Source organism: Festucalex cinctus, chromosome 15, assembly GCF_051991245.1.
Source record: "Festucalex cinctus isolate MCC-2025b chromosome 15, RoL_Fcin_1.0, whole genome shotgun sequence".
Lineage (NCBI taxonomy): Eukaryota > Metazoa > Chordata > Actinopteri > Syngnathiformes > Syngnathidae > Festucalex > Festucalex cinctus.
The window spans coordinates 26242478-26257560 of NC_135425.1; the positions used below are offsets into that span (position 1 = coordinate 26242478).

A 15083-nucleotide genomic window follows, 5' to 3' on the forward strand; every position below is an offset into this window, starting at 1 on the left:
GCTGTGTACATTTAGTTTTAATGCGACAGATTTATTTATTTTTTCTTCGTGAAGAAAAACACCGTGATTCTAACTCCATAATCAACTCTCTACGATGTGACGTAACCAGCTTAGTCAACTTCGAACAATAATAAATTCGCACTTTCGTTTTCAAAGGCGTCCTTTGAATACTTTGCCGTGGGTTCACATCATTGCCGACGACTCCTTTTCATTGCGTCGCTTAGCCTAGCTTAGCTGTTAGCCTGCTCCGAACGACAGTTTGACACCAGGAAGCAAGCTAACCGTGTTAGCTTCGACCCCCATTGGAGTTCCAATTTCCCTTTCCCGGTGTCTTCATGTGCTAACTTTTGACGTGCTGGATGTTGGCGGAGCTTCGCCAGCCGGCTGTACTTGGTTGTTAACCGACTGGAGTTGTCGTTGACATGGCCACCGCGGCCCCGTCTTCACCTCCTCCGGCCACGGGCTGCCCTGGAGGAGCCGCAGCAGCCTCAGCCGCCGCCGCCGCCGCCGCCGAGAACGCGAGCCCAGGCGGCTCCAGCAGCTCGACCGCAGCCGACGGCGGCAACCAGGACAGCACGTTTGAGTGCAACATTTGTCTGGACACCGCCAAGGATGCCGTCATCAGCCTGTGTGGACACCTCTTCTGGTAAGAAGAAGAAGACAAAGAAATAGTCCACAACGCTGGTGGACTTCCAGCTAGTGCTGTGCAATTAATCGAAATTCAATAACAATTACAAAATCAGTATAATCGTAGAAAAAGAAAAGATTATGAATACTATTTTTTTTAAATGTTATTTATACATTTGTGTGCAAATGCTTGCTTGAATATTGTTTTTGTGCCTTATATCTAATCTTGACGTCTTTCTTTCGCCGATGCTCCTCAACCAATCGTGATCAGCTGGCCTTGTTTGCATCAGGTAAGCGCAACTGTCCTTTTTTGCAAACATTTAATAGTCCATGCGTGGTTTCACCTCCACTTTGAAATCAGAAGTTTACTTCAACTATATAAAAAGTAGGGATGCAACGATAATGGCAATATCGTGATGTCGCGATATTAAAACGGCCACAATATATCGTCGTCGTCATGTCACGATATTAAAAGCAGCACATCTGTTTAAAAAAAAATAAATAAGTCGGGTTGATTTCCATTTGCGAGGTTCTAGCACCCTCTGGTGGCTAATTTATAAGTGAAGTTGAATTTTCACAAGACATGTTTTGGCCCCTCTATGTTGTAAGTTTTTTTAAGTATGAGCTGAGATTTTTTTTTTGTTTTTACAATATTGTGAAGTTTTTTTTTCTTTCGACAAGCTCCCCAGTATAAATGCGTTCACATAGCAGCAACGATATGCATTATTGTTATTATTTGCTGTTTGCTGTTCCAGCCCCTCTCCTCGTCGTATATATATATAAAAAAATAAAAAAGTGGTTGTGAACTTCTGGTTTCAGCTGCGTATTCAAAGCTTTTTGGAAATATAAATGTTTTTTTTGTGTTTTTTTCCAAGTGGTTGGAGACGAGACCGAGCAGACAAGTGTGTCCAGTGTGTAAAGCCGGCATCAGCAGGGACAAAGTCATCCCCTTATATGGGCGTGGAAGCACCGGTCAGCAGGACCCCAGGTAGGAAGCTGTTCAGGACACACAAACGGCAACGAGGTCATCGTGACACCTGACTGACGTCAGACATTTTCTTTCTTTCTTTCTTTCTTTTTTTCTTGAAGAGAAAAAACACCCCCGCGACCACAAGGCCAACGGCCGGAGCCGGAAAATCGCGGCGTAAGTACCACGTGTCATTGAACGCAGCGCCAGGCGGAGTTTTTACGCTGCACGTCTTAAGTTACACCTTCACGTGAATATCAAGTGGCACATATTTCAGGACTGAGTTTGAGTATTGAGGATGATATTTGACATTATGGAAATAAGAACATAATAAATCCTAATATTATACCGAGCAATTCGGTGATCTGTGCTGACATTTACTTCGCATTGATAGATTGCAGTCAGAAGAAAACTCATTGCGCCATGACACAGTATTTCCCAATTGGGCCTCTTGTAATGGACCTTATTTTGGGGGGGGGAACAACAGTAACACAATTTAATGGAATGTAAAGAGTTCAAGCATTGTGCACGGGGTTATTGTTATAGTTTAGGAATTTGAATTTTAGTTATTTTTTATTAGTTTTCAGGGTGGTTCTGTTATTTTTTTTTATTAATTTCAGTTATTTAATAAATGCTTAGTGTTGGTTTAGTTTTAGTATTAGTTTTAGTTTAAAAAGAAATGGGTATGACTTGTGCGCAATATCTCAAGGGATACTCGACTCATTGAACAATTTTCATATTCATATTTTGTCCAGAATAAATTTGATAACTTCATTATTTTTCTCGTACAATTCATACCCTTAAAAAGTCATGTTTCTACTTGCTGTCGACTGATGATGACATCACGTGTGCTCACCTGCTTTCTGGGATTGGTCAGCAAACTGAGCCATGATTGGTCGTTACCTGCTTCCTCGGCACGGGTGATGTCATCATCAGTCGACAGCAAGTAGAAAAAATACTTTTTAAAGGTATTAATTTATTTGAAAAATAAGGAAGTCACCACATGAATTATAGAAACAATATGAACTTTATTTTACTGCTAAAAATGGCGCAATGAGTCAAATGTAAAAAAAAAAAAACATCATGGGAAGGTGCTTTTCTATTGGCTGCTGCTAGATGACATCACTTCTGTGTGACACACTTTCAAAATGTCCGTATTCCGGCGGCTAATATCAAAAATAAATCTACCGGTCTTAAAATCACCATCAAAGGCTCATGCATTAAAAATGAAGGACTTTTTTTTTTAATTATAATTATAGTTTCATTTTAATTTTATTTCGTTAACAAAATTGTTTTGTTGAATTTGAGTTTTTGCGTTAGTTTTAGTTGACTCAAATAATTGTGGTTGTTGCGCATCATGACGTGGGCATTGTGCTTCTCCTTGTGGCGTGCGCACCTCGGCCACCAGGGGGCAGTCATGACGAGCCCTGCGTGAGCGTTTCCCCCCCCTTTCGCAGGGCTTCCAAGGATTCGGCTTTGGGGACGGAGGTTTTCAGATGTCCTTTGGAATCGGCGCCTTCCCCTTCGGCATTGTTGCCACGGCCTTTAACATAAACGACGGCAGACCCCCGCCAGGTATCCGGCGTCGCTTTTTTGAATTATTGATCGGCTCCCAAATCCTAACTTTGATCCGCCAATCCTCCCCGCTCAGCTGCCCCGGGAACCCCGCAGCACACGGACGAGCAGTTCCTGTCCCGACTCTTCCTCTTCGTGGCGCTCGTCATCATGTTTTGGCTCCTCATTGCGTGAAACGCAACATGGGATCGATTCACAGAGACGAGATAAGACTCTTTTGTTTTGTTTGATAGGAAGCATTTATTATATAAAAACAAAATCATAATATAGCTATCGAATGAAGTGACCATTAACATCCATAACAATAACAACAGCACCTAAACTAAACAGATTTCGATTGGTGGAATCGAGCAACTTTGTGTTGTGATTGGCTAATTGTGGATTCACTGATTTTTTTTGGGCAGGTTTTGTCCTTGTTGTTTTGTATTGCTTTGGCACCATCTTGTTATCAACGAACTATGTTGAGGTCGGGAGAGGAGCTTCGTTTAGCCGGTTCATTTCTACTAGTGCATCTTGTGGCATCCCTTTGGCAATTCTGAAACTTTTTAGTGGGGGGGGGCGTCAACAACTCACAGATTGTCTTTTTTTTTCGATGATGTTAAAGAGAACGTTAATAATGGTGCAATTAGTTTTTTTGATTCCTTTACTCTATGTCACTAATGGTCACTTTCCATATATTTAGTCAACTAAAACACAAGGAAAAATAGAATGTGGGAATGTCTGCTTGGACGATATGATTAACTCAAAAGGAAGATTTGCTGAATGAAAATATTTGAATCACTTTGGAAAATCATGTCAAATGAAAAAGTGTTTATGTTGTGATGAAGAGAAAACATATTAAAATGCTGCTTTTCAAGTCCAATCCCCCCCCAGGGGGGCTAATTTTGTCAACTTCAGCTCCTTTATATCAATATGTCCAATTCTTACCTTTTTGGGGGGCATTTGACACATTCATTTACAAAGGGGGGGGGGGGTGTATTAAAAGTATCGATTTGTGGTTTTATGAATCGATATTGGCCTATATGAAAAGGAATATCGATTTGATATCGATATTTTAAGACGCAGCCCTATTTGCTACTATTGTAATGGAGAAATTGTGTGAGAATGCTTGAAAATCTGAATGCTAAGATTTCAGTGTGCAGATTCTTCCATAATTTGCATCTCAGATTCTCCAGTCCGACCCCAAAAAAATCAAATCATCCATCAAGTCATTGTTCATCGTCTGCACATTCTCAATCTTAAAACTGTAATCAGGTGAAGGTCCTCTTTTTTTTTTTTTTTTTTTGAACATTTCAACCTAATTCATTTGGTCATAAAAGGCGGTTTTGTCGAGCAAATATGACTTTTGAGCCGACGCGGCATCTTTTCTTTTCTTTTCCGCTCCTTTTAATCCCCTGTAATGAAACGCGAGTGGTTTGAGGCGCACAATGAGCGCCGATAGCATCTGGCGCGCTATTAAAGCCGGCGTGAAAGGGACGAGATGGCGTTTTATTGTGATCTGCTCTCAAAAGGAGATTAGGACACAATGAATGTGGTGAAAATCCGTTCATTCCGACGCCGCTGCTACCGAATCGACTCTGTGCCTCGCTGATAACAACGACAAGAAAAAAAAAAAAAATTCGACTGTTAACATGCGACGAGATGGCTTCATCGTCCGTCTGTATCATATCGTAATCCGCGTTTATTGGTTTAATAGAGGAGAAATGAGAGATGATGAGTGCAAACTTTTCCCCTCTAAATCCGCCTCCCTTAATACCGAGATTTTCTCCGTAAACCCGCCAACAATGAGGATCTTTGGCGCTTTTCCACATCTCGTTTTATGCACACCGAAATCTGATGAAAAGGAACGAAGAAGGTGAGATTAACCTTTTCACAAAAAAAAAAAAAACAAGCCCAGATTAGCTGGTTTATGTCTGCAAGCGGGGGACTTTTATTTTTATTTTTTATTTTTTTGCTTCTAGTTTTCCGGGCATCGTTGTGCAAAGGAGCTCGGGGGCCCCAGTGTTGCGCAGGCTGTCGACATGGAGAGGCAAAAGTTCCCGTTCACCATCGAAGACATCCTGAGGAATGATCCCGACGCGGCCCGGGATAATCCGGCCGTGTGGTGTTTGTGTTGTTGCTGCTACTGCTGCTGCTGCTGCTGCTGGATTGACGTTCCTCGTCAAGGTTAGTAAGACCCGTGGGTGACGATATATCGATATCGACATAAATCGGGATTATTTATCTCCCGATAGGTTATCGATACGCCAAGTATCGCGATATTTCTAGTTTATATACAGCCACTAGAACGGCTCCGTTGTTCATTGCTTATTGAGCAATTACTTGGCGGGCCACTAGGGGGCGCGCCTCATAAGGGTGGCTGGGAAATGTACAGAAGTCTTCAGGTGAAGAAAACTCATGAGCTTCGTTGTATTATTTTTTTATTTTATATATATATATTATATTTTGAATTATTTTTTAATTTTTATTTGGTTAATATTATGTATTTATTTTATTTGTATTCATTATTTATTCATATTATTTTATGATCAGTTTTATCATAGATTATCGCAAACTTATTACCTTGATTTATTATATAATTATATGTATATTATTTTTATTATATTCTGAATTATTTTATTAATTTTATTTTTATTTATTATTATTATTTTATGATCCGTTTTATCATTGACTATCTTAGATTTATTACCCAGATTATTATATAGTTATTTTTATTATATTCAGTATTATTTTTTAAAATTTGTATTTTATTATTTATGAATTTTATTTATTTTATTTGTATTATTTATTTATATTATAATTATGTTATGATCAGTTTTATCATAGATTTATTTATTTATTTTACTTATTTATATTGTTATTATTTTATAATCAGTTATATCGTAGATCATAGTAGATTTATGACCTAATCACAATTTCAATAATCGCGTTATCATCATATCTCGTGATAATCGTTATCGTGAGCCTCGTGTCGCATATCGTATGGTATGGTGAGGTTCCCGCCCCTACAATGTCAAACTGTGACCTATTGCAACCGAAACGTGTTGTTGCCGCGGAAACATGACGGGTGACCTCCCACCCCCAAGGAAAGAGCGGCTCCTCTGCGCTGGCGACTCCGCCGCGACCGCTCGCCGGGCTTCCCTCCCGAGCGGCGGCGGCGGCGGCAGCGGAGCCCGCCGTCCCACGAGACGAGGGGGAGGAGGAAGGGGAGGAGTCGGCCCGGACGCCGCGGAGGACCCGGCGGCACCGGACCATCTTCACCGAGGAGCAGCTGGACGCGCTGGAGGAACTCTTCCTGCAGAATCGCTACCCGGACGTCAACGCTCGCGAGAAGCTCGCGCAGAACGCTCGCCTCCGAGAAGAGAGGGTGGAAGTACGACGGCCAACGGCAAATTATTAGCATTTTATTTTACATTATTTTTTTATCTTGAACATCCAAACAAAATATCTGATAAGAGCATGCAATTCCATTTTTTCCATATAATGCAATGAAAACATACAATATTTTTTGTTTTTTTGTTTTAGAGATTTAAAACATACAATTGCTAATTCATAAAAATACATGCGTGCAAAAAAACAAACAATAATTCGGTCTGGAAATAATTACATTTTCAACATAGGTGCTATTTGTTGACCAGGCATGTATGATAAAATATTTTTTTTTTTTTACAAATTTAGTGTAAATTCACATTTTTTATTTTTTTTTATTTTAAATAAAATGTCTAAACGTGTTTGTTTTTTTAAACATAATTTTTAAAAATGTTTTTGGGACTTCAGCCAATAATTTATATACTGTGGGGGATTTAAACTTTGATGCTTTGAAATAATAATAATAATAATAATGAAAAAAATATGGATTTATTCTTAGTGTGTGATTCAATTTACATTTTTATTTCCTTCCCCAGCCAAAAAATATTCCTTTTGTTTTGTTTTAAAAATATGTATATGATGCAACAAAAATATTTTTGTTTGACATGAATAAAAGTAAATAATTCATAAATTTTTCCTTCCAAAATAGTAGAAATCACTATTAAGAAGTATTTAAATGAGCGCTTGTATTTTAATATTTAAAAAAAATAAAAAATACTCAAGACAGTTGCAGAACATTATTTTTGTTGGACAATGAGGCAGCACTAATATATTTAATAAAATAAAAGCTTAAATTCTTTTTTTTTTTTCTTCTTTGTTCTGTGTTGCAGGTTTGGTTTAAAAACCGCAGAGCCAAGTGGAGGCGCCAGAGAAGACTCTCATTCAACGCAGGAAGTGCAGAAAACTAACATTGTGTGGATCCACTAACTCATTTCTTAACACTTTGTAACATTCCTACTCCATGAATGTCGACTCTTTTGAATGTTCCTGTTGTGACTTTTGACACCGTAGCATCAAATCACAACACACTTTGTACGAAAACAAAACAAAAAGTCAACAAATAAAGTTGTTTTGAAAAGGAAAATGCGTCGGAGTATTAAGAGAATATATTAGGGCCATAATTATGCATGAGTAGATGAACGCAGTGTCGTATCTCTTTGAGTTTCAAACCTTGCAAGTTAGTTTTTAAAAATAGGCACGTGTATTTACGTAAACATTCAACCCTTTGGGCTTAGCTAGCTTACGATGCTGCTGCTATCATCATTCTCAACTCAACTTTATTTATAAAGCGCTTTAAGAACAGGCGTTGCTGTATACAAAGTGCTGTACATAAACATCAGTTTTGCAGTAAACAAGAACAAAGCAAACATTTTGAAGTGTGAATACAGGTTTGTTTTTTTTAACAAGTTAATACATTATACATCAGTGAACAAATAACTATCGTAGTAGTTCCATTATTGTCCTGCCAGTGGCAGTCGAGTGTCCGTATCGCGCATTTTCCTTACGAAAAAAAAAGTACTTCCGGTGATGTCACGACTCGTCTGTTGTTTATCGCCATTGTGTTTTCCGGTCCTAATCTGGGAGGTTCGTCAGCGCGACGCCTGGTTAATAAACGCGCTATTTATCTTGATATAAAAAAAAAGATAAAACTATATTACACGGGGACATTTGAGCGACTAATTTTTCCGTTTATAATCCAATTGGGCGAGACTGTAAGGCCGTTGTCGAGCGACAGTTAGCCGTTAGCCTAGCCGCATTTTACGGTCCCAAATTAGGGGGGCCAGTGAGTGGCAGCGCCATGGACGGCAGCGCCAGCGTGAGGAGAGCCCTGTGCGGCACTCTGGTGCCCGCCGCCCTCAGCGCCGTCGCCCTCAGGCCGGAGCCCAAAGACGGGGACGTGGAGAAGCCGCACAAAAAGGTCCTTAACGAGGAGGATTACATCGAGGTCGGTTGGCGTGAACGTCACGGCTGACGTCATTTTGCAAATGTTGCGCACGCACATGTCGAGATCTTTATTGATGTTTTTTGGTGGGTTTTATTTAACAGGGCTTGGAGAAGATCATCCAGCGGGACTTTTTCCCGGACGTGACCAAACTGCAGGCGCAGAAGGACTATCTGGACGCGGAGGAGAGCGGCGACCTGGAGCGCATGAGAGAAATCGCCATTCGCTACGGGAAGTCCAAAAACACACCCCAACCATCTGCCCCGTGTGAGTGCAACAATCTGGGTCCCGACCAGAGTTATTGTAGTTTGGGAATTTTTCATTTGAGTGAAGTTTTAATTAGTTTTCACTTTTTCACGGTGGTTTTGTTATTTTTTTATTAGTTTTAGTTATTTAATAAATGCTTAGTTTTAGTTTAGTTTGAGGTATTTTCGGTATTAGTTTGAGCTTTTTTTTTTTTTTAAATGTGTATTACGTGTGCACAATATTCAAAAAAACACCAAGGGAGCGACGTCATCTGAAGGTGCTTTTCTATTGGCTTCTGCGAGATGACGTCACTTCTGGGTGACACCTTCTCAATCATCCTTATTCCGGGTTAATATGGAAAATAAATGTACAGTGAGACCTCGGCTGACGAACGCTTTAGCTCACGAACTTTTCGCCTCACGAACATTAAATTCGCGAGAATTTAGTCTCTGCTGACGAACTACTTTTGGGCGGACGAACCAAACCGCGCGGTCGAACGGCACCACGGTGGCGGCCACGAGAAGCTGACGCACGCTCACGGCGTCCCAGTTCGTCACCCCCTTTCTTTTAGTGCGGACGCGGTTTGTGTTTGATAGACATTTTGAGTGTACTTTTGCTGTGATGGGAGCGAAAAAGACCCCACCACAGGCTAGTGTTAAGCCAAATGCTTACCAGCGAGGGACGGCGATTCGGCGGCGCGTTTGCATTGTAGTCAATGGAGTTGGCGCCACTAAAAAAAGCGAAAGTGCCATCACGTACCTCAAAAATCGTGCCACGGCTGTTTAGTCCCAGGAAAGAGGTGAAAGTAGTTGGCGGTGCTCACTTTTTGTTGACTCGCTAAAGTGCTCCACTTCCTTGTTCACCAAGGGACACGCCTCCTCCGCTCCGGTGAGCACGAAAGTGCGAATGAGCGACAACCGTTCCATAAACACTCGACGCGGTGAAACGCTGGCGAATGAAGTAAGTCCACCATTGCTACTATCCTTAAGAACTACCATCACAAAGTAAAATAAAACCACTTTATTATACAGTACAATTTATTTCTTTAATTACAATGCAATAGCACATTTATTATACATAAAATAAGGTATATTTTTGTGTAGTTTTAAGGCTTATTTAGTAGAAAATTATGTTTTATAGGGACCTGGGAACGGATTATTCTCATTTTAATGGTTTCTTATGGGAAATAAATGTTCGGAAGAGGAACTTTTCGGCTTACACACACTTTCTGGGAACCAATTAAGTTCGTGAGCCGAGGTATCACTGTACTTCAAATCACATTTAAAATCAACCCCAAAGGCTCATGCGTTAAGTTAATTAGCAAACACTAAAACGAAGGACATTTTTGTTAGTGATCGTTTTTTAAAAAAGCATTTTCATTTTTATTTTAGCTCGTTAATGAAATGTGCTTTTTGAATTTTAGTTTTTGTTTTTTCGTTAGTTTTAGTTAACTAAATTAAATTAACTGACCATTGTGCATATATATATATATTTTTTTGAGAACGTAACCAATTTCCAAATAGAAAAATTCCGATAATTGAGCAATCACGTTTTATGGCGATATCGATGTATCGTCACACTCTAAAAATAATATTTCCTTGTGTTGTAAATCTCTGGTGTGGTGATCGCAAAATGACTTCCTGTCGCGTCAGACGTGACGCCGGCGAGCTTCGAGACGCCGGTGGGCCGCGCGGGGTCGCCGTCCATCTCCAACAGAGGCGCCGACGCAGGCGAGTCGCTCGAGACGCGCGGCGCTTTCTCCTCCGCCAAAACTCGCGCGTGACGCCTTGCGGGGCGGTTTTCCTGTGCGCAGAAAGCGTGGCGGGCGACAAGGGCGAGGAGAAGGCGCTGCCGTCGCTGGACCGCTTCCTGGCCAAGAACACCAGCGAGGACAACGCGTCGTTTGAGCAGATCATGGAGCTGGCACAGGACAAGGAGAAGATGAAGCACGCGTGGTTGTACCAGGCCGAAGCCGAGTTCAAACGGGTACAAGAAAAGTCCACTTTTTCATTGTCATTATTTATTTCTGATTATTTATTGTGTGTTTATTTTATTTTAATTTATTATTATTATTATTATTATTATTATTATTTATGTATTTTAATTGTATGTATTATATTTTGATTTATTATTATTATTATTTATGTATTTTATTTGTATTTATTATTTATATTATAATTATTGCTATTTTATGATCAATTTTATCATAGGTCATAGATTTCTTACCTAAATTTATTGATTTATTACTATATAATTATTTATTTATATTTTTTATTTTTCAGAATTATTTTTTATTTTTTTTATTTATTTATTTAAATTAGTATTATTATTATTATTTACGTATTTATTTTATTGTTTATTTTATTTTTATATATTATGCTTTCTATTAGTTTAGTTTTAGTTATTTTCAGTATTATTTTAATTTTATTTTTTTTATGTGTATTACTTATGCTCAATATTTTAAAAAAAACACCGTGGGAACGGCATCATCTTTTGGTGCTTTTCTATTGGCTGCTGCGAGATGACGTCACTTCTGTGTGACACACTTTCAAACGTCTTTATTGCGGTTCATATAAAAAATAAATTGACTTCAAATCACATTTAAATAATCCCCAAAGGCTCATGCATTAAATCAATTACCAATAATAATAATATATATTTTTTTAATTATCCTTTTAACCCATGTTTTTTTGTTGTTTTTTTCCCCCCTTTTTCCTCCCTAGCGTCACGAGGAGAACCTGGCCTTACCACAAGCCGAGAAGGCCGCTCTCGAGTGTGTCAAAGCCGGCCTGGAGACGTGGGAATACAAAGCAAAGAACGCCTTGATGTATTATCCAGAAGGTACGATGAAAAATCCATGACGTGCACTTCATCATGTCGTCCTACTCCTGTCATCATTTTAGAGGGGAGGCGAAAAAAAACTAATTTGCTCCCAAATACGTATAAATATTTTTTTTTTAATGTTTTGTGTCCCAAAGACGTATTTATACGTTTGTTTGTTTGTTTTTTGTTTTGTGCTAAAGTCAAGTCATCTTTATTTGCATACATAAGACTTTGATGGAGCCTCTCAACTGCAAAGAACAGTTGCAGAAATGGTAGTTATTACACAAACAGCCAGCAGGTGGCAGCAGAGTATAAGAGATCAACCAGGGCCATGTTGAATTACTCACAATTCTAAATAGATGGAAATTTTTCATCGACAAAATTATCACTGGGTTGAAGCAAAATGAATGTGGCGGTGTGAGACTTGAGCGCTTTTATTTATTTTTATTTTTTGTATCTTGACTCCAACCTATAAAATGAGCATTTAAAAAAAAACGTCCGTTTGTGTTTTGCGTCAGGCGTCCCAGACGACGAGGCGCTCTTCAAGAAACCCCGCGAGGTGGTCCACAAGAACACGCGCTTCGCCGGCGACCCGTTCAGCAAGGCGCTGAACAAGAGCCAGATTCAGCAGGCAGCGGCGCTCAACGCGCAGGTCGCGTCACTTCTTTGTGTTCTTTGTTGATTTTACATACAAACATAAACAAACAAGTGGCTTTATACATTATTTTAAACTCAGCTCAGTCATAAAATTTCATTGTATTTCATTGACTAAATAGTGAATGTGTTGGTTCTCTATATTTTAGCAAACGGTCATGAAAAAAAAAAAAAAAGTCCAAAAGTGGATTTTATTTTGTTTTTTTTGTAACGAATTAATGTGAAGCCGATTAATTTGTCCGGGCCGTCGAACTAACATTTTGTCCCGTGCGATGCTGCAGTTCAAGCAGGGCAAAGTGGGCCCAGACGGCAAAGAGTTGATCCCGCACGATTCTCCCACCGTGAACGGTTACGGCTTCGAAAGGACACCCTCGCCCGCCCCTGGTGAGCAACTCAACAAACGCGCTCGCACTATTTGATTTTTTTTTGGGGGGGGTCTTATCATGGGTTCTGTCGCCTCAGGTGCGGCCGAGTCGCCGCTCATGACGTGGGGAGAAATCGAGAGCACCCCGTTCCGCTTGGACGGATCCGACACGCCGTACGCCGAGAGGAACCACGGACCCTCGTTTAAGGTAACAAGGAAAAGTTCGCCGGCGGCTGCTTTACAAAAAAAAACAAAAAATCAAGTATCGGCCACGTGTGGATATTGATGGTTGCCGCAGATTCCCGAGCCGGGTCGACGAGAGCGGCTGGGCTTGAAGATGGCCAACGAAGCCGCCGCCAAAAATCGGGCCAAAAAACAGGAGGCGTTGAGGAAAGTCACGGAAAACCTGGCCAGGTAAACGCGCCTGTTTGATCACTTCGTCGTTCACAAGATGATGATGGAACCAAATAGGGGCGGGAACCTCACGACACGACACGAAACGCGATACCATATCGATTAGCTCACAATGTGATGATGCCGCAATTATTGATATATTGATAAGGTGATAAATCTACCATAATCTACAAATAAAACTTTCCTGAAAACAATATAATAATAATGATAATAATAATCTAAATAAATACATAAAAATTAAATAAATAATAAAATAAATACATAAATAATAATAATATAAATAAATAAAATAACATAAATACATAATAAATAATAATAAATAAAAAAATTATATAACAAATAATATATATAAATATAGAATTATATAGTAATAAATCTAAATAAATATATGAAATCTAGGTAATAAATATGATAATCTAAAACTGATCATAAAATAACAATATAAATAACAAATAAAAATAAAATACATAAATAATAAATTAAAATAAATACATAATAAATAATCATAAATAAATAATAAAAATGAAAAATAATTCAGAATATAATGCTAAAAACAATATAATAATCTAATATAATATATTTTCAATAAATGCTCATGGTCACTATTTTTTAACAAGTCATATAAATAAATACATCCATCCATCCATCCATTTTCTTGACCGCTTATTCCTCACAAGGGTCGCGGGGGGTGCTGGCGCCTATCTCAGCTGGCTCTGGGCAGTAGGCGGGGGACACCCTGGACTGGTTGCCAACCAATCGCAGGGCACACAGAGACGAACAACCATCCACACTCACACGCACACCTAGGGACAATTCGGAGCACCCAATTAACCTGCCATGCATGTCTTTGGAATGTGGGAGGAGACCGGAGTACCCGGAGAAGACCCACGCGGGCACGGGGAGAACATGCAAACTCCACCCAGGAAGGTCCGAGCCTGGACTCGAACCGGAGACCTCAGAACTGGGAAGCGGACGTGCTAACCACTCAACTACCGTGCCGCCTATAAATAAATACATTCATTTAAAAATGTAATTAATTAAAAAATGAACCAGTGGACGGTATGTGCTGCTTTGAATCTTTAATTGCTCAGTGTCTTAGACCCCAATATTAGATTTGGCGGAGGCATCTTTTGTTGAATTGTAGTTATAATTCTTTCATAAAAACATACAAGTTTCCTCCTGTAAACATCATGAGGCATATTGGAAAATGTCTGAAGTCTTCTTGTTTATGTTTAACAAATTGAAAACAGCATAAATGATGCTGTTTTCCAAGTACTGTCTCAAATGTTCTCCAGTTTCGATACTGTAAATGTATCGGATGGTATGTTGAGAAACGTTTCTTGGGAGGAGCAACATGGCGGCCTGGCGACTTCAAAAGTCTTGGCCTATGGGCTATCCAGTCACGTATTCAGATCAGTGCTCTGTCCCCTCGTAAATGCAGTGCGAGCGACGTTAAATGTCGTCGCATTAAAAATGGCTGAAATGTGATGTGAAATGTTTGAGCCGCAACGTGTGTTTTGCGCGGCAGCCTGACCCCGAAAGGCCTGAGCCCGGCGGCCCTGACGCCGGCGCTGCAGCGTCTGGTCAACCGCACGTCCAGCAAGTACACGGACAAAGCCCTGCGAGCCAGCTACACGCCGTCGCCCTCGCACCGCGCCGCCGGCTGCAAGTCGCCCTTCGGCGGGCCGGCCACGCCCTCCTCCACGGCCACGCCCACGGCCACGCCCGACAAGGCGGCCAAGACGCCCGGCGACGCGCCCGACGTCTCGTCGCTCACTGACAATCTGCTGCAGCTGCCCAAGAGACGGAAAGCCTCCGACTTTTTCTAAACGGACGCTTCTGCTATGCCAGGAATTCATTTGATGGCCGTTTTGTATTTATTTTGTGTTTTTCCACACATAGCGACATAACGACCAATACAAAATCAAAATCAAAAAACGTGTAATAATGTTACTCAGTGTCACAGGGGGGGAATTCATGTTCAAAGATCATCAGTTATCTGGTGTGACTTTTTTTTTTTTTCTGTTTGTTCATTTCTGTATTTTTTTTATTATTATTAAAATAAGGTGACCAAGTTTCATGATGAACTGTTCCCATGCCTA

The 15083-nt window shown here is 40.1% G+C and overlaps 3 protein-coding genes across 3 annotated transcripts; all 3 read left to right on the plus strand.

Annotated features, from left to right (window-relative positions):
* The first annotated feature begins 49 nt into the window (after positions 1-49).
* Positions 50-4031, plus strand: rnf185 (ring finger protein 185). Its single transcript, XM_077496710.1, has 6 exons — positions 50-646; positions 899-917; positions 1503-1615; positions 1717-1771; positions 3052-3169; positions 3246-4031. Exons 1-6 carry the CDS (start codon positions 423-425, stop codon positions 3341-3343), a joined length of 627 nt encoding a protein of 208 aa, XP_077352836.1. The 5' UTR covers positions 50-422; the 3' UTR covers positions 3344-4031.
* A 101-nt stretch (positions 4032-4132) lies between these two features.
* Positions 4133-7622, plus strand: LOC144001977 (uncharacterized). The gene is made up of 3 exons (XM_077496711.1): positions 4133-5335; positions 6256-6542; positions 7369-7622. Exons 1-3 carry the CDS (start codon positions 5191-5193, stop codon positions 7444-7446), a joined length of 510 nt encoding a protein of 169 aa, XP_077352837.1. The 5' UTR covers positions 4133-5190; the 3' UTR covers positions 7447-7622.
* A 398-nt stretch (positions 7623-8020) lies between these two features.
* ess2 (ess-2 spliceosome associated protein) lies at positions 8021-15064 on the plus strand. Its single transcript, XM_077496706.1, has 10 exons — positions 8021-8483; positions 8585-8747; positions 10379-10456; positions 10540-10712; positions 11450-11567; positions 12068-12201; positions 12485-12587; positions 12666-12775; positions 12866-12981; positions 14510-15064. Exons 1-10 carry the CDS (start codon positions 8337-8339, stop codon positions 14808-14810), a joined length of 1443 nt encoding a protein of 480 aa, XP_077352832.1. The 5' UTR covers positions 8021-8336; the 3' UTR covers positions 14811-15064.
* Positions 15065-15083: the final 19 nt, after the last annotated feature.

What these genes read in the sequence shown, in the direction of transcription:
- rnf185 (XM_077496710.1), top strand. Translation starts at nt 423, where the DNA reads ATGGCCACCGCGGCCCCGTCTTCACCTCCTCCGGCCACGGGCTGCCCT. An exon ending in ACCGGTCAGCAGGACCCCAG is followed by an intron (nt 1,616 to 1,716) that starts GTAGGAAGCTGT and finishes TTTTTCTTGAAG; the next exon opens with AGAAAAAACACCCCCGCGAC. An exon ending in CGGAGCCGGAAAATCGCGGC is followed by an intron (nt 1,772 to 3,051) that starts GTAAGTACCACG and finishes CCCCTTTCGCAG; the next exon opens with GGCTTCCAAGGATTCGGCTT.
- LOC144001977 (XM_077496711.1), top strand. Translation starts at nt 5,191, where the DNA reads ATGGAGAGGCAAAAGTTCCCGTTCACCATCGAAGACATCCTGAGGAAT. An exon ending in GATTGACGTTCCTCGTCAAG is followed by an intron (nt 5,336 to 6,255) that starts GTTAGTAAGACC and finishes CCCACCCCCAAG; the next exon opens with GAAAGAGCGGCTCCTCTGCG. An exon ending in TCCGAGAAGAGAGGGTGGAA is followed by an intron (nt 6,543 to 7,368) that starts GTACGACGGCCA and finishes TCTGTGTTGCAG; the next exon opens with GTTTGGTTTAAAAACCGCAG.
- ess2 (XM_077496706.1), top strand. Translation starts at nt 8,337, where the DNA reads ATGGACGGCAGCGCCAGCGTGAGGAGAGCCCTGTGCGGCACTCTGGTG. An exon ending in ACGAGGAGGATTACATCGAG is followed by an intron (nt 8,484 to 8,584) that starts GTCGGTTGGCGT and finishes TTTATTTAACAG; the next exon opens with GGCTTGGAGAAGATCATCCA. An exon ending in CTTGATGTATTATCCAGAAG is followed by an intron (nt 11,568 to 12,067) that starts GTACGATGAAAA and finishes GTTTTGCGTCAG; the next exon opens with GCGTCCCAGACGACGAGGCG.